General features: G+C 48.1%; 1 protein-coding gene across 1 annotated transcript in view; it reads left to right on the forward strand.

Annotated features, from left to right (window-relative positions):
* The window catches only part of SND1 (staphylococcal nuclease and tudor domain containing 1), a 531,547-nt gene that overhangs the window by 438,912 nt on the left and 74,386 nt on the right, over positions 1-18,249 (forward strand). The window contains exon 16 of the mRNA XM_049774313.1: positions 4,461-4,570. Coding sequence (XP_049630270.1) covers positions 4,461-4,570 — 110 coding nt within the window. The remainder of the gene's footprint in view (positions 1-4,460; positions 4,571-18,249) is intronic.

An 18,249-nucleotide genomic window follows, 5' to 3' on the forward strand; every position in this document is an offset into this window, starting at 1 on the left:
GGTGCCTGGGACTCCAAGAATCAGCCCTGAAAAAGGAATCTTTAATGTGCATGTCCAAAGCAATAAGATTTCATGGTCCAAGTGGAGCACCTTCATTTTTTATGAGCAGAAGCCCTGAGATCTGGAGAGACTTCAGTGGCAGGGAAGAAAAGGACAGGACATGCTGCCAGCTGGTGGTGATCTTTTGCTCTTCACAGTGGGCAGCTCCTCTTTGTGTCCTTTGGTAGTAGCCAAACAGCCTCTCCCAGAAAACTGAGAAAAGGGGACATGGACTCTTTCATGCCTGGAGGCAGAAAGGTCTGTAGGGCTTGAAGAGGTCAAGGAACCTGATATGGTGGGGTTGAGGGTCACACATGGATGGACCTTATTGCTCTGTGTTTGGTCAGAGGTGGCTGAGAAGGGCCTGGGAAGGTCTTTTCATTCTGACACAGCCTGCATGAGGGTGGTACCTTATCTGGGTGTCAGGCCATCATTTTGATTAACACAAAAACTCTCGAGCCTTGTGGGTTGCTGCCCAGGAACCTGTGACCTTTGAAACCCAGCAGAGCCCATCAGGTCTTATGTGTTTGCAGGCAGCAGTGCTGCCACTGTATTGGGAAGGACAATAAGAGTTTCACACAGTATATAGAGTACCAGGCTCATTTGGCTCACTTGCCTAACCAGAGTGGCTGGAGGCAACATGATACCACACATCTCTTCCCTGCTCAGATCTCTCCTGGGATACATATTTGTCTGCCAGCTCAGCAATACATCAAGACCACCTAGCTTGCTTTCCATCACTCTCTGTCCTGGAACTTTTTCTCCATCTATTTCATTGGTGTCCAAACAGCACCCCAGGGACACCAGCCAGGACTGCAGTTGTTGTTGGGAGGAAGGTGCCAGCATGACCCAATCTTCCCGCAGACTGAGCACTTGGAGAAGGAGGAAGCACAGGACTTAGCTGGTGATAGCTGCCTTTCTGGCTTTAGACTGTCACATCTGTCTCCTGTATTTCTTCCCCTCTGCCTGGGTCTCCCAGGATATCAAATCAGACCCAGAAGTGGACAGTTAAGCCTCCCCTGTGTACAACTTTACCTACCCCGAGAAAGGCCTGCAGAGCCTTCCCCATCAAACACCCAGTCTATTCAGTATTCCTCACACTGCCGGACTTGTTCCCTCAGGCTCCTAATATGTACCCCAGCCACCTTTGTTATTTAATGGCATGGAACAAATAGGCCATTGTGGTATGTCCCACATAGGATCAGGCATGGCCACATGGAACCACATATGAAAATGTGCATGAATTATAGTCCCCATGAAAATTTTGTGAAGACTTGGTTCTGCTGTCATTTGCCTGCAGAAGTTGCTGGGCTCCACTCATGACTTTTGCTTAGTCCTGGAGCAGCCTCACCCTTCCTGCTCTTGGTCTGCTCTGGCTTGGCTGGTCTAATGCCTTGGATTTAGCAGTTCCCTGGCCCAGACTGTGGAACCTGACAGTCTACTCCAGTCAGATGGTCTGAACCACTGCTGCTATCACAGCCACAGAGCCACTTGTGTCCCCCCCCCACTCAAAACTGCTATGCTCATGACCCACTCGCCTCCCAGACACATTTGTCCACCACAAAACACTCTGCTTGTACCTAGTCTATATTAAGATGTTTCAAGTTTTTTATACTTATGGCCCATAGACAGCTGGAACCCATGGCACATACTGGCTGTGGCTCACCTCACAGTGCTCCAGTTGCTATCTGGACTTCTGCTCAGTGGCTTTTGCCTCCAACTAGGATCCACAATGTGCCACATGTAGGTCTATGATATGGGGCCTCAAAGTTGTCCTCTAAGGGCTGTTTTGCCCAGTTAGTCCTAGCATTTCTGTCTGTGTATAAGTCTCCCTTATTGTGTAAGTCTATTGTATGTCTTATTGTGTAAGTCTCCCTTATTATGTAAATCTTATTGTGTAGGCCTATTGTAAAGAGTCCTTCTGTCCTAGTTGTCAGTGTTAGCCAAGCAGGCCTTCCCCTGGGTTGGGATGTGCACATGAGCCAGGTCTGATGGGGAAGACATCAGAAGGCTGAAGACAAGGAAAAATTAGTCTGGAAGCCGAGCAGCTATTGCCAGAGGCAGGGCTGATGCTGCAGTTCACACCAACTTCTCTCCCCTCCCTGCCTGCCAACAGTCCACTTGCATAAGATGTACCTGTAGGCAAGGGGACAGCCACTAGCAGCCTCTGCCTCTTGGAGAACTAGTGCTCAGCTGTTGGGAAGTGCAGAGCCAAGAGCCCTACCTCATGCCTACATACTGTGCATACTGGCACCCAGAGCAATTTCAAGAGCAATTCAGTCCATCTTTTCCTGACTCACTTTACTTCCTGTCCCAATGAGCCATTTTGTTTTTCCAGTTGGATCTCTTAGTGGTCTCCTTTAATGCAAAGAACTGATGGAATTTGTTGCAATCTTTTTTTGTTTTGTTTTGTTTTTTTGTTTTTGGGTCACACCCGGCAGCCCTCAGGGGTTACTCCTGGCTCCATGCTCAGAAATCACTCCTGGCAGGCTCCTGGGACCATATAGGATGCCTGGATTCGAACCAATAACCTTCTGCATGAAAAGTAAACGCCTTACCTCCATGCTATCTCTTCGGCCCCTCGTTGCAATCTTGAGAACACTTCTCCTGCCGCACTCCATATATACCCTCCCCCACAAAAGTGTATGTGCTTCTTTTCAGGGAAAATTATTTCCCCTTAGTTCCTACTGCCTTGGGAGTTGTCTTAACTACCACCCAAATCTGGTCTCTGGTTCATAGCCATCCCGCCAGCTTCAGCCCAATTCCCTCCCACCCAGGGCCAGGGCCAGGAATAAACTGTGGCCTGTCTTCTGCAACAATGCTTTATCTGCGATTCTGTGGGTCCAGCGTTCAGTAGAATTGTTTATTTTTCTCTCTAACAGTTCTAGCCTTGCTTAGTTGGCAGATACAAAATGAGAAGTGTTCTTGCTGTTAGAGTGGTGAACATCAGAAGCTCTTTCATTGCATTCTTTCTCCCCTTATCTACCTTCAATCAAGGTTAATTCTGGAATCCTTGACTCCCTGAGCTTCATGCTGGTCTTGGACAGAACTAAGTTCCATTCCTCCCTTAGCAAGGCTGCCCTGATGATCCTCCAGCCCTACAGACACTAGACCAGATCATCTGGGGGCCCCATAGTAGTTCAGCAGAGTTTAGGATCCTTGCTATGGCCCCCAACTGCTCATGCTCAAGTTTCTCTCCTGATGCCGCCGCTGCTCACGCTGTGTTTGAAGCTATAGATTCCTTTAGTGAGGCCTGGCGGCTTGGAGAGTGAATGTGCTCTCTTTCTTTCCTTGATCTTCAGAAAACTCCAGCTGTAAACTATTCCCTTTCCTCTGAGCTTCATGACCTTGACACTGTGCCATGGCCAGAACTATGGGCTGCCACCTGGCTTCATCCATAAGAGATGTACCTTCTGTGCTTATAGCAGTGGCCCCTCCGGTGTCAGAAGCTCACTTGCTCCAGAAGGACTTGCAGATGCCAAAATTCATGTTTTTCCCACACTAGAGTTAACTCTTTGCATGAGTGACTTCCCCCATTCTGCCTGCTGGAGCCACCAGAAAGAGCCTCGGTGATTTGGCAACTTGAGCACCAGACAGACCATTCCCCCTGTATGCCAACCATTCTATACTGGGTCTACAGTATTGTTAGTAGGCATAATTTTTTTTGTGTGTGTGGTTTTTGGGTCACACCCGGCAGTGCTCAGGGGTTATTTCTGGCTCCAGGCTCAGAAATTGCTCCTGGCAGGCATGGGGGACCATATGGGGCACCGGGATTCGAACCGATGACCTCCTGCATGAAAGGCAAACGCCTTACCTCCATGCTATCTCTCCAGCCCCAGTAAGCATAATTCTGATTCAGACATCATCTTGCTACCTAGATCTTAATCTGTCACTGCTAAGATAATGGCTGGTGATTAGAGTAATCTATCTGCTTGATATCAGATGCTGTCCTGGACCCCAAAGAGCTAGTACAGCAGATAAGGCACTTACTTTGCATCGAGGCCAACCCTGGTTCCATTCCCAATTCTGCGCATGGTCCCCTGAGCACCACCAGGGTTCACTCCTTAAAGCCAGGACTACAGGTAGTCATCTCCATCTCCCAGATTAAAAATAATAATAATAAAATGCACTGAAAGTAGGATTCTGCCCTCAGGAATCTTATAGGCTACTTATTGAGTCAAAGATGACAGATCTTGAATCTAAGTAATTGCTATAGTGATTGTGTTCATTTTGAGGAACTACCTCAAGTCCATCAGCCCTTTCTTCCATCACCACCACCATATCTTTCCCTCCCAGCAGTGATGTCCTCCTGAGTCAACGATACCAACCACATTAAAAGTAGCAGAGGACTGTCTTGGTTGGACTTCCGGTTTGCTGGTGGGTACATTTTCATCACCACTTCTCCTTTTCTCCTGACACAGGCATTGAATGCCCCCGAGGCGCCCGGAATATTCCCGGCTTGGTTCAGGAGGGTGAGCCTTTCAGTGAAGAGGCGACGCTTTTCACCAAGGAGCTGGTGCTGCAGCGTGAGGTAGGCCATTTCCTGGTGGCTTCTGAGTGGATTGCCTGATGTGAGCTCTTCCTGCTGGGGCTACAGAGCTCTGACTGTTGCAGGGGCTCCTCCACAATCCATTCGGTCTGTCAGCCCACCACATCTACTCTCCTGGAGCCCTGGTTCCCCAGATTGTACAGCCCCTCTGTGGGTCCTGAGGGGTGGCGGACACCAGGCTGGCCCAGCCAGGCTCCTGCCGCAGAGAGCTCAGAGCTTTGCAGGCCTCCTTGGCGAATGAACCTGAGCTGCCTGCCTCCAGCTGGATTTAGAAGCTTGACTAACCCTGTCAGGGGCCAATTTTCTTTGAACATTTATTTGTATCTTTGAGTAATTGCATTTTCTGTAGCGGGTTTTCTGACTTAATTTAATTGTATTTCTGCTTCTGCCTGTTGAGCTGGCTCTCACAGGCAATAGTTGAGCTTCTCAGTGGCTCTGGTGCCCATTTACCTGCTAATTTTTCTCAAGTCACAATCAACAGATCCATCTTCTGTCCAGGACTAATGCCAGTCATTCATCCTGCTAGTGGACTTAAGAAAGGCATTGTACGGAAGTGTGTGGGGCTTGTGTTTAGGATTTTGGATCTGTTCTGTCCTCAGTTCTCTTACAGTCAAATCCATAGTTCCCTGGGCAATCCCATGAGCCCAGAGCTAAAAGATTTTAAAGGTCAAAGATTCTGTTTTTCCTGGATCTTTGGCAATCTGGGAGATCCTGTTAGCTCAGTATGGGCTTCTTTGGCTTGGAGGCAATGCTAGTCACTGGTATTAGGGAAGCTGGAGCTTGTCCCTAAGTGTGAGAGGTGGAGAACAAACTGCCGCAAGCTTCCTTGAGTTGCAATACTCCAGCCTGAAGGAAAACACCCACTTAGCTCCTGACTAAGTGGCACTATTCCAGTAGGCTGCCACCTCCATGGCATTTCTCTTACCCTTGCCTTTTCCTTTGGGGGTGGGCATGGAGATCAGCTATGACAAAAGAAGTCCCAGATCCATTCTTTAGGAGAAGTGGCTTCCATTTCCCCAGCATTCACTGGAGCTACCTGGTGTGGGGTCCATTTTACTTGCCATCTGCATAGTGATTGTGGGGATGCAGGACTCAAGCCCTGCAACTTCTCAGCAGCTACATGCTACCTTCAGTTCTTTTTTTTAGTCAGATATGGGAAGAAAGGAGGTTGGACCCTTTGGCATGCCAGCTGTCTTCCCCACCCCTCTTTGTTTGTAGCAATACAATTCCAGCTGGAATTGTGCAAAGAAAGGATGAAAAGGGCACTTTTGAATTTTTATCAATGAATCTAGCCCCCTGCTAGCCTAAGAATCCTCATAGTCCAAGGCCTGGAGGAGTATTTTGGGGGGGAGGGGGGAATGCAGAATGAGAGGAAAGAGGCTCCATCTCCTTTGTCTGAGCAACATGTAGCTATATCTTGTTGGAAAGATATAGCAGCCTGGGTGGTTTCTTGTAAATAGAGATCTGGGCCCCTCAAACCCTCATTACCCTGAGTGTTCAGGGCCCACGAAATATGGGGAGACGATTATTTCTGACTGGATCTCTGTAGGGGCCCTCCACTGAACTGGCCTTGGCTAAGGTCAGGTTTTCATTTTACAGAGTGTTTCCTGGCATGAGCATACTTTCATGTTCAGTAATACACTTTTCTCTGAAGGCCCCACAACCAGCAGATAAAGTGCTTCCTCAAGGAACACCCAGGTGACTCTGGGGCCTCCATGACCATGCTGCTTCCAAGTATTTGTCCTTCAGCTGCCTAACTCTTGCTTCATCTGTGGGGTGGAAGAAGCCTGCAATGCTGAAGCTGAGACCCAGAGTCTCCCCCGATCACACTCTGCTGTACAGCCCAAACTCCCAAGACCCTGGCTGGAACCTGTGTGTTTTCATCTTTATTTCACTATGGCTGTTTCTGATCCTCCTTAAGAGATAAAGCTGAGGGTGTTGTTTAGACATACAGACATGCCATTGCCCCTTAGATAATATTCAAGTGTTTTAGGTACCCATATATTTCACTTCCTCTTCAGCTTCATGTTTCATTTGTAAACTTCCCCATCAAAACTGTCCTTGTATTTGCAGGGCTCCATTCATATTGTCCCAATCTCCTCTCCTGTCCCTTGGGTTAATAGCTTAAACTATGCACCTAGTTTCTCCCTTCTGTTTTCTGATTCCTATATAAAAGGCTTTCCTGGGGAGCTTTCCATTGTCTTTCTGGGTTGGGAAAAATGTTCCCTCCTTAGTGCCCATAGCACTCCATACAAACATCTGTCACTTATCAGTCATTTAGTGGTGTTGAAGGATCTTGGGAATGTGGTTCCCTCCCATTGTAAGCTCCTCAAGGACAGGGCCTAAGTATCTTTCCTTTGTGTTCTTTGTGTTTTTGCCTCTTTTTTTTTGTTTTTGTTTTTGTTTTTTTTTTTTGTTTTTTGGGTCACACCCGGCAGTGCTCAGGGTTACTCCTGGCTGTCTGCTCAGAAATAGCTCCTGGCAGGCACGGGGGACCATATAGGACACCGGGATTCGAACCGACCACCTTTGGTCCTGGATCAGCTGCTTGCAAGGCAAACGCCGCTGTGCTATCTCTCCCGGCCCGTTTTTGCCTCATATTTAAGAGTTATTCAATAGTTAGGTACTTGGCCACTCAACTGATCTGTTCCTTGTGACCTCTTTTTGGAAACAGTGGGAAAAGCCTACCATCCTTCATAGTTCTCTGGAAAAGTTCTCTAAGTTCCATGTGCGTGGGCAAGAAGGAGAAGTGGAGGAAGGAGGCTGTCCAGCCCGGGTGAAGTCCACAAACCCCTGCTCAATGAAGGCCTGTGATGACCAGGCTGTTGTTTGCCCACCTACAGTCCCTTCCTTTCTAGATTCCTGCCCGCTGCCAAAGGTCTCTCAGAGATGTAGACAAATTGTCTCCAGCTGCTCAGGGACAAAACCTCAACAATAGTGAGAGGAGAAAGTAAAGGAGGGCCAGACTCTAGTATTAGCCTTCCCTGACTTCTAGTCTAACCACTTTCAAGTTTCCTGGTAGTCAGGTGTATCACTGGCTGCCTTCCCCAAACAGCCCAGGTGGGGTGCCAATGGGTGGCAGGGTTATACTGGCCCCACCAGGATTCCTCTCTGCACAGCTGCTGCCTCAGCTCATGCTGCTGTTTCCTCCTCTTCTGTTAAACTTTTTGAGCTAGTCAAGCATAGAATTGCATCCATTTTTCTGAAATTGCTTCCAGGACTAATTTTTCATTGACTGGGCCAAGATCCTATTACCTGTAATTATGTCATATAGACCCATTGGTCTGGGTTTGACAGGCCTCAGTGCCCTCCCCTGGCTGGTGCTCCGGTCCTAGTCTAGCTCGTGGGCTTGAAGCAGGAAAAAGAATACTGTAAATTAACAAGAGGTTTGTCATCCTGTGCCTCGCTCCCCCCACCCAGAACATGTAGGGACCTCAAGGAGGTAATTGTATCTCAGGGCAAAAAATATTTTTCAGCAGAAACATAGATCTCTTCTTTTCCGGAGTCCCCACTATTGTAAACGCTACCTGGAGAGACTCAAGCTTTTTCTGCCATATCAATTAGTTTTTTCTTGATGTTCCTACCAGTAAAAAGAAGAGGGAGGGACCCAGAGAAAGCTTCAGAGTCCGAGTGCATGCTTAGCATTCAGGAGATCGGAATCCAGTCTTCAAGCCAAGAATAGTCTCTAAGCACTCCCCCCCCCCAAAAAAAAAAAAAAAAAAGGCAAGGAAAGAAAGGCAGTAGAGTGCTTAGACCTGCATTTTCAGTTTCTTTCCTTGCATGGCAAGGCCAAAACACTTCCTGGCATTTGGTCTTGGTTTGTTCCCTTCCATCTTTAGTTTCAACCCACATCAATTTCAGAATAAAGATGTGAAAGGCACAAACATGATTTTCACTTTGTGTTTTTACTAGTCTGGTCCACAATCCATACTCTGAACTTCATCTATATGGGAGCAGTGAAGTATTGTTGGCATTGATTGCCTCTGGAGAATGGATTTACCGTTTCACTGCAGAACTATCATATAAACATAAGCACGTGAAAATTTCTCAGAGTTTTACTACTTGCAGAACCTTACCCCAGTTTTCAGTCATTTCTGACACATGATGGCATAAGCTGTTCCATTGGAAGGTAGTATGAGACCAGGCATAGTCAGACTCCTGGTTTACCTTCTGCATAGCTATACCAAGACTGTGACCTAGAACAAAAGAAGAAGTGAATTTTGGGGGCAAAGGAGAAGCAAATCTAGAGGTAGAGAGATTTCTGGACTCCTCAGGTAAGGATTATGCTGGAGGAACTCAGAGTTCCTTTATTTTAATTGTGATATCCCAGTTGCCCCTGTAAGAGCTTTCTCTTACCTCTCCAAAGACCCAGGATATTCACTGCTTTTTGAGCTTTAGTGAGGGAGCTGCTGTTTGGTTTAGGTTTTTTGGAGGGCTACACCACCAGTGCTCAGGGCTTACTCCTGGCTTTAAACTCAGAAATTACTGTTGGCAAACTTGGAGAGGCATATGGGATGCCAGGGATTGAACCTAGGTCTGCTGCATGTAAGATAAACTCCTTATTGCTGTATAATCACACTCTGACTGTCCCCTAGTGAAGGTTTTAAACTTACGAAGTCTGTCCAGCTTCCTTCCGTTTCTAGCAGATCAAAATAACTTTCTGATCTTGTTAATTAGAAATTTAATCTTTCTGATTAACACACAAGCTGGTCTCAGCCCTGCCTCCCCCAGCGACCAGCATGCCCTTTCTGTGTCCGTTACCAAGGAGTAGACAGAAGTCTCTGTTTCCAAACCTTGCTTTATTGATGAGTTCCTACTTGCCTCTCCACCCTTGACAGTTTCTGGTCAGCTGAATCTAAATGGACTTTGGAAATGAAAGTGACCAATTGTCTGTTATGAAATGCTGTGGTGCATGAAATAAGATTATGAGCAAGCTTAAAGAACGAACAGCCGAGCTAGCCCACCCTAGTCAGAACAACATGGGCCACGTATTCAGGAAGGAGTCACCGCTTCTTAAACCCATCTCCAGAATTTTTAAAATTCTATTTCTTGTTGGGGTCATATTCCAGGACTTACTCCAGGTTCTGTACTTAGGGATCACTCATGGTGGGGATCAGGGAATCATGTATAGTCAAAATGGGGTCAGCTTCATACAAAGTAAGCACCTTAACCCCCTGGACTATGTCTCTGACCCACTCCAGACTATTTCAAAGTGGAATTCAAACTGTAACGTGCAGAATCGGACCTGGGTTCTCATTCCAACTTCACCATTTTCTGTGTAATCTTATACAGGCTTCTCAGGCAGTGACAGGTTGTCATGTGCCTGGGGGTTCCCTCCCCATTGTGCGGTGCGGTGATCCCAATAACCCTCCTTGTCTGGGCTATGATAAGGGTTCCTCCTCAGTGTGTTGATGTAGGGGTAATATAGAGCCATAAACTGCCCTGCAAAATGCTCAGTGAATCACAGCTGGTACCATCCTTCTCATTCTCAGGGTATAAACAGACTCTAGAATCAAAGCTCCAATGTAGACAATCCATGATACCCAGAATAGAGGGGAGTAGGAAATAGGCTGGGTTTTGTGCATGAGCTTATATGTTGAGATCAACATAAGATATAAACAGACTCTAGTACCAAAGTTCCAGTGTAGACAAACCATGATACCAAGAACAGAGGGGAATGGGAAGTAAGCTAGGTTTTGTGCGTGAGCTTGTGTGTTGGGATCGATTCATAACAGAATCAATAAACAATAATATTGAGTGTTCTTTGCTCCTCAAGCCTATAATGTTCAAGCCAGTGATCACAAATACCTACTGGCACTGCTTTAGCTTGGGGCTCAGAACCTCCTCCAAACAAGGCTCTTAGAAGCCATTATATGTGGAATGGATTTGCCATCTTTAGTTTAGATTCTCAGAGGAGTGTTGAGTGCCACTAAGGGTCGGTCAATGGGTCTTATTTCTATAAAGATGGAAGGATGTCCCCTGAGCATTAGAACAATTCCCTCCTGGCTATTTCGTGTTAGGTGGCAAAGCAAAGATTTATAAGGAAAGCCAGAGAGTCCTCCCTACACCTACCCCTCTGTAACCTTCCCAGTGTAGAGGGGTCAAGCCCAGATCCCAGATACCTCAGAAACTGGCTTCTAAGAAATAATGGCCTGGGTTCTCCTCTGCTGCTCCCTCCAGCTCATATTGGGGAAAGAGCCAGCCAGAATAGGAAGCGGGAAAGTCTTCACTGCTCTCTGACCTGGCCCCTTCCCTTGTCTTGCTTCAGTGGAATTCTTTTGAATGGTACCAGAGAGGGGTCAGAACTTGGGAGGTGCAGCATGAGTTGAAGATCATAGAGTCAGACTACCAGATCCCTCCACACTACATTCCACAGTGATCTGCTGCTGACTCTAGGGTGCTGTTACCTCTCCAGTTCAATCCAGAATTGCCGACCTGGGATTTTTATCACTGTACTGCAACCTGATATGAGAAAATGCAACAAATAGTCCATTACCACTGATTGGATATGGATTTGAGGCTTGGCTTCTTGCCATTCAGTCATTTTAGAAAAAAAGATCACTTTTAAGAGCCAGAGGATTCCTTGTGTGTGGCGGGGGTAGTTTCCTTGTGTTGGCTAAACAGTTCGTCTTCTTACCTCTGGCCCTCCCTGCCTATGTGAACCCTACCTTCTTCTTGACCTTGTAACTGTGACTATGGGGCCACTTACAATGCTGATGAGTCCATCTACTCCCAGGGCTCGCATCCCCTTTCCTCCTCCCAGTCTTCATGTCCACTCCTAGCGCTTCAGCAACTCTGTCATTTGCCATTTCTGTTGTTCAGTCTGGGCCCATCAGGTGTTTGTTGTGGATGTTTGTCACAGTTACACAATCACACCCTGAATCACTGTCAGAGAGTAGTAATAGCAAGAAAGCCAGGGGAACCCAAAGGGCTCTCATGTTCTACAGATTAGATAACTCCCAACCCTGTGCTAAGGGATAACTCCTGTCTCTGCTTAGGGATCACTCCTAGCTCTATGCTCAGGGATCTCTCTCAGCTCTGCTCAGGGACCATTCCTAGTGGTGCTTTTTTCTCCACTATGCAGTCTGTCACATTGCCTTGTTCCTGAAGCAACTTCGCTTCTGTGAGCATCTTCCCTAGACAGGAGCTATCCCACAGAACTGAGAACTGCTCCCACTGTTCCCGAGAGCCAGCTGGTCAGGCAGAGTGGGCTGGAGCTGGGAATCCGGCACTCGCAGTCTGTCTTCCTGCTGGGGGTCATTCTGTCCACCAGACTTAGACTGTTGGCTCATTCACTAAGCACCATACACAATTTTTCTTCTAACCTGTGTGTGGTCATTACCCTTTTCTCCAGAGCTCAGATCAGACCATTCACATTTGAGCCTCATCCTCTGATTTTTCAGCCCAGGGAATCAGAGGACAGGCTTGACCCCCAGGGCTGTGGCCTTTGCAGTTACCAGGCAGGATGTACCATCATTACCTTCTCTACTACGTCTCTGGCTCTTCTGGGCAGCTGATCCAGGTCTAGGATTAATTTGTTAGAGGCAGAGAGGGTGTTTGAAACTTTGGATTTTTGTTTTCCATCCAGAATCCAAGTCCCTGCTCGAGACCACCTAGCCAGGCACCATTCAGTGACAACAGCTTCAAAAGTTTTTGAGGCCTAGTTGCACCTGTAACATGCAGAAACCCAGCCTGGAATCAAGAGAGTCCATATGACTCCACATGTCCTGGTATCTGCCTGGTCTAGAAGTACAGTGCCCACCCTCCATGGCTCAGCTGCCAGGTGTGTCATGAGGAGACTGCGCTCACCATATCAAGACTTTTTCATTAGTCTTTCCTCTTCGCTTGCTCCACCCACCATACCCCTGCAATTCAGTAATTTGTACAGTATCATTGAGAGGTGTTGAGATCAATAGCAATTCACCTTTTCTTTTATTGATTTATGTGAAAATGGCAGGGAGTTCTAGTTTATTCGTTAGGGGCCAGCCACTTGCCACCTGTGACTGCCCATTCTGTTGGCCCATTAGGTTACTAGCCCACAGATTTTTGGGGAAGGCAAGGCCTTTGCGTAGGCTCTTGTCAGCAATGCAGACTGCAGAAGGAGACTGGGTAGAGCAAGAGATGCCACTGAGGGGCGGAAGAGATAGCATGGAGTAAGGCATTTGCCTTGCATGCAGAAGGTCAGTGGTTCGAATCCTGGCATCTCATATGGTCCCCAGAGCCTGCCAGGAGCTATTTCTGAGCATAGAGCCAGGAGTAACCCCTGATCACTTCCGGGTGTGACCCAAACACCAAAAAAAGAGATGCCACTAAGCCTGGGCTATCCTCTGGCTGCCTTGGAGGGTTTCGTGAACCACATGCCATGCTCTTCAGAGCAACCTGGCTGCCCCTCACACTGCCTTTGCCTCTCTTCTCAAGTGCACAGCTTTCCTGTTCTTTGTCCCCACTGAACCTTAAAGCAGACATGAGCGTGACCCTTGATCCTCAGTACTGTCATGTACCTGAGCCCTCGGGTAGTGACTGTCTCTCACCCCGAGAATAGGATGGGGCACCTAGGATGAGATAGGTGAGGGGAGGCAGAGAGGGTGTGCATGTGTGTGTGTTTCCAGCCTTCCTTTGGGGAGGTAATGGTGCATCCTATGTATCTTTTCCCCTGGCCCAGCTTTGTGGTGTTTCAGGTGCCAGCACTACAGAGTTCAACTTTAAAATCTTGTCTCACTTGGCACAAGTTTATTCTTTTTTTTTTTTTTTACGTGTTTATTCTTTTACTCACCTGGTGGGCAGCCAGGACTCTCAAAGGAGAAGTCCTTGCCAAGCACAGAAGCAATGCAAGGGCTCAGGCTGCCTTTCTTACGTAGCCCCGGGAGTATCAGTGAAACTACAGTACGGACTATAGTTCCTGCCCAGGAGGCCTCGGCTCTCTCCAAGGTGCTGAAGTGTGTTTGCCAGGCCAGAGCCAGTTCTCCCATACTATTGTCTAAGGCTCCACTTACTTGTGTGGGCAGTCTGGGCCCTGCGCCCTGTGTGCCTGTGAGTGGAGGTCATAGCTCTATTGCTGTATCCTCTTAACATCTCAGCCTGCTGTTAGGGAGCCCTAGAGTCTGCAGTCTGCCTGGAAAAGGGTCATTAATAAGCCCTGCTGGCCTTCATAGAGTGTAAAGGGAGACTCCCTGCATTCTGTACTCTTTTCGGGGTCTAGTGGACTTGTCTTCTCCCTTTGAGGTAATGACGTAAGAATGGCTTGGGGCAAGGAGGAGAAGGATGTGCTGGGTGCCGTGTCTGTCCTCATGAGCTGGGCACTGTTTTTAAGAAACTTCCCTTTTATTGAAACCAAGATTGAAGAAGGCAAAACAAACCTGGGAAGCTCGGTCTGGAGAGAGACACTTCCATGTCAAACCACCTAAAATAGAGCTTATTTTTTGTTGGCTGGAGGAACTGAGAAAAGAAATCTGCATTTCTCCATTGAGTATTCAGTGAGCTTTCCCCCTCCCCAACCAAAAAGGGAGGGAGGGAAAGAAGGAAGGAAGGAAATGAAAAGAAATAGAGAGAAGTTATAAATAGTAATAAGGTTGGCCTCTTTCATTTGCAAGGACTTGAGCATACAGCCTTCAGGATACTGAGCCAGAGCATTTTATAGCTCTGAGGGCACCGGAGGTTATTTTGACCCATCTAAACAGTCCACAGTAGTTAAGCATGAAGAAGATGATCACTCAGGCACATTCCCATATAACATAGGCGAATGCTTCCACATGGCCTCTGTCCCAAGCATCCCTCCATCCCTGCACCTCCCAGCTGTCACCACTACCTGTATCTCTGCTCCCCATGCTGGTATTGGTGGAGACTCTGGCACGGTAACCAATGGAATCTAAGAGGAGGAAGGTGTATGTGACACGCCTGCTCTCCCCTTCCTACTGTCAAGTTGCAAGGGAAGGACAGAAGGTTAGGTCGGGCGAGTCCCCAGGGCTCGGCACCCCATCATGAAGACCAGCTGGGCAGAGTGTAGGTGTCTGACAGACCTGGAATTTTCCATTGTGTCTTCCTCATAAACGGTCGCAAAAAAGCTGCTGGCTTTTTGTACCCAAAACTCAGAAACTATCAGAAAGTGCAAAATGCGTCAGTTGAGGGTTCCTTCTTTTTCCCATTCATGTATGAGTGTTTGTTGAAGGGAGATGGGGGAGGAGGACTTTTCTTTGCTTCTCCCATGAAACCTTGGAACCTTCTAGTGTTTGAACATGCCCTGGAGCTGTTGGGTGGGGCTCCAGCTCTGTTCAGTTCCCTTCAGATAAACCACTGCCCCCACATCCCCAGTGCCATCCCTCTCCCACAGGCCCCCTACTCCCTTCCCTTCCCATGCTCTCCATCCATTTTTTGTGCTCACCCAGAAAGCCCATGGAAAAGCAGGGCTATATTACCAGAGCCTGGCTGCACCCCTGCCCCAGAGCCAAGGCTGGTTCCCCATCGTGTTAGCACTGACGTCTGTTTGTCTTTTCAGGGATTGTCAAGTGGGGGAGGAACAAATCACATTTTCCGGCAATTTAATTTTATTAACTCTGATTTTTTTTTCTCTCTTTTCCAAAGCAGAGCTAAATGGAGCTAAACATACACACAAGGGCTATATTTAGTCCTGATGGTGTGGTGGAGTAGGGAAGGCACAAACATAGAGGTTTATCTGGTACCTAGTAAACATAGGGAGGTGTCAGTGCTGGAGAATTCAATAGTCATAATAAGCATTTATATGGTGCAATGACAACTTTGATATAGGGCATAATTTTCTGGGGATCGCTATTAATTGTGCTTCTGCCTGTGAGCGGCCCCCTGGTGAGGGGCTTGGAACACCATGCAGAGTTAAGCTATATTCAACGTCAAAAGCGTGTAAAATAGAAACGGAATAAACTGTGCAAAGGTCAAAGTGGCAGTGAGCCTACAGACAAGCAAGCCCTGGGTAGAGGGGCCCTACCCTGGGCTAGCCCTGGGTGAGCTTCCTGTGTCCTCAGGGTTTCTTGGGGTTCCCAGGCTCAGGAGGCCTGGCAGAGCTGGAATGACTGTGCACCCTCTAGCTTTCTCAAGCTGAATTCTTCCCTGAAGGCAGTCTCACAAGCTACTCTGCCAGAATGCAAATGTTCTCTCCAACATTGACCAGCGTGGTGCTCACTGGCCCCGCCAGAGCATTCAAATGGAGTTAGTACAACCAACAGACAAGATCTTCCGTAATGATTTTCTCTCTATAAAGTGGAAAGGCAGTACCCTGAGTCTTCTTCACCCTCATGGTGCACTCACAATGGACTGGTGCCCTAATCCTCTGAACAAATTTATACCCTTTATCCCTTAGTAGTGTGTTCTCTCTCTCTCTCTCTCTCTCTCTCTCTCTCTCTCTCTCTCTCTCTCTCTCTCTCTCCCCCTCTCCCTCTCCCTCTCCCTCTCCCTCTCCCTCTCCCCCCTCCCTCCCTCCCTCCCTTTATCCCCTAGTAGTGAGTGTTCTCTCTCTCTCTCTCTCTCTCTCTCTCTCTCTCTCTCTCTCTCTCTCTCTCTCTCTCTCTCTCTCTCACTCTCTCACTCTCACCCTCCATCTCAGTCTCCCCCACCCCCACCCTCCCAAGATATGAGGCAGGCATCAGTACCTGCCTCCAGATTAATAGTATGGCCTGATATCCTCACCCCATTTCCTGGCAGCCCCTCCTTAGGTTGATCCAGGTGTTTCTCATCACAGAGAAGGGAACAACTGACCTATGAGAGTAAGAGAGCCCAAGTCTGCATGGTTCTCCCTGTTCCCCCTACACCTGATGAAGTTCTGTTCTCTAGAACCCACAGAGTTTGCAGGGTTGTCTCTCTACTTATGGACTGACACCACTTGCTCCCTTTGCATCTGGCCTTAAAATGCCTTTGCCTTGGGGGCTGGAGAGATAGCATGGAGGTAGGGTGTTTGCCTTGCATGCAGAAGGAACGTGGTTCAAATTCCGGCATCCTATATGGACCCCCAAACCTGCCAGGAGCAATTTCTTGGGGTAGAGCCAGGAGTAACTCCTGAGCGCCAAGGCCGAGTGTGACCAAAAAAAAAAATGCCTTTGCCCTTCACACTTGTTGAATGTGCAGGTAAACTCACACAAGAGATGCTGTTGATAAACCAGCCAGGCAATGCACCAAGTGAGACATCTGTATGGCAATCCCTACTCATTTCCCTGTCACCATGTTTCTATCATGGATGCTCCATCCTTCTTAAGAGAAATGAGGGTACTACCCTAAATGATACTGAGAAGACCTTGGAAAGATCCAGGGGCTAGGCCCCATATGCTACCCTCCCCACCCTCATTTCCCCCTGCAGAGTGCAGGTCTTGTGAAGCTCCCCTTTCTTGGAACCACAAAGAGACCCCACCAGTATCTGGTCACCATCCAGCCCAGTGGCCAGCCATTCAGCTCCAACTCTAGGCCTGTTCCCCGCCTCCCAGATCCCCCGTAGAGCTGCCATTACAACACAGCTCACAAAGGGCCCCAGAGCATCTCTTAATTGAGGAGCTGGTGCGCGGACGCCCTCAGCAGAGGTATTTTTAGCTGCAGTGATACAGCCTTATCCTTTTGCAGGATGTTTTGTTTAGCTGGGTGTTATGTTGGATATTTTAATTTTTTAATGAAATAAATATGTAAAATTTAGAACTAGGGTCTTGAACTCCAGAAAAAGCACCCCAGAAGTTTGGGTGCACCCGCCTCACCACAAGCCAATGTCATTAATCCTCTCAGACCAGGTGGCTCAGAGAGTGCCAGGATATTAGGCCGGACAGGCCAAATGTCCAGAAGCCAGGGGAGCTGGAAAGAAAGAAACAGAATGATGCCCACTGCCTGGTGGCAGGTGCTGAGAAGCCTTTTGCACAGCCTGGGCACAGGAAACTCACCTCCTCCGGGCCCCAGCCCTTGCCTCCAAGGGAGGAAAGAACCCTGCTTCTGAAAAGATGGATTCTTTGCCTGCAGAGTTGGGCTCCTTCCTAGGATCACTTGGATATTTCTAACACCATTTCTAAACCATACAGTGTGGGAAGCTGGCAAGAACCCTGCATGTGTCTCCCATCACAACCAGGACTCTGGCCCAGTGATTTCAGGGGATGTGCCCCATCTCCACCTTGGACAGCGGTTTTGTTTCCATGGCATGCTGACCTCTTCAAGCTGTTTCCCTTCTCTCCACCTCTTGCTTGGCTCTTGGTACTCTCTGGTCAGGGCCTAAAGGACCCCCACAGGGATGTGTCAGTGTCTCAGCTGGACAGGGCAGTGGCTCCTGGCCCTAGCTGCCCATGGAAACTAAAGAAATGGCCTGAGCTGCTGAGAGCTGGGCCTCCTTCCAACAGTGCTGGCCTCATCCAGCCCTCAGCATCTCGTTTCAAGCTCCTCACGTAGATGAGGCGATTCCTAGGCATCATTGTGTTGATTGTATGAGGTGTGCGAACAGCACTGTGGCTGGGTTCTGGAGAGTTGCAGCCCGAAGTATGGACAGGCACGATGACATCATGTCTAGATGGGCTTTTAAATACTTGAAAGAGAAATGGGGGGCTCAGGGCTGCAAATGTGACCAGTGTGAGTCGTCAAATTGCTGAGTCTGAACCGTCCGTACACGTGGGAATTGATGGTTGTCCTTATATCAGGGTTCTACATTTCCATATCGAAAGGTTTTTAGGGAG

The sequence above is a fragment of the Suncus etruscus genome, chromosome 1 (assembly GCF_024139225.1).
Source record: "Suncus etruscus isolate mSunEtr1 chromosome 1, mSunEtr1.pri.cur, whole genome shotgun sequence".
In the NCBI taxonomy this organism is placed as follows: Eukaryota; Metazoa; Chordata; class Mammalia; order Eulipotyphla; family Soricidae; genus Suncus; species Suncus etruscus.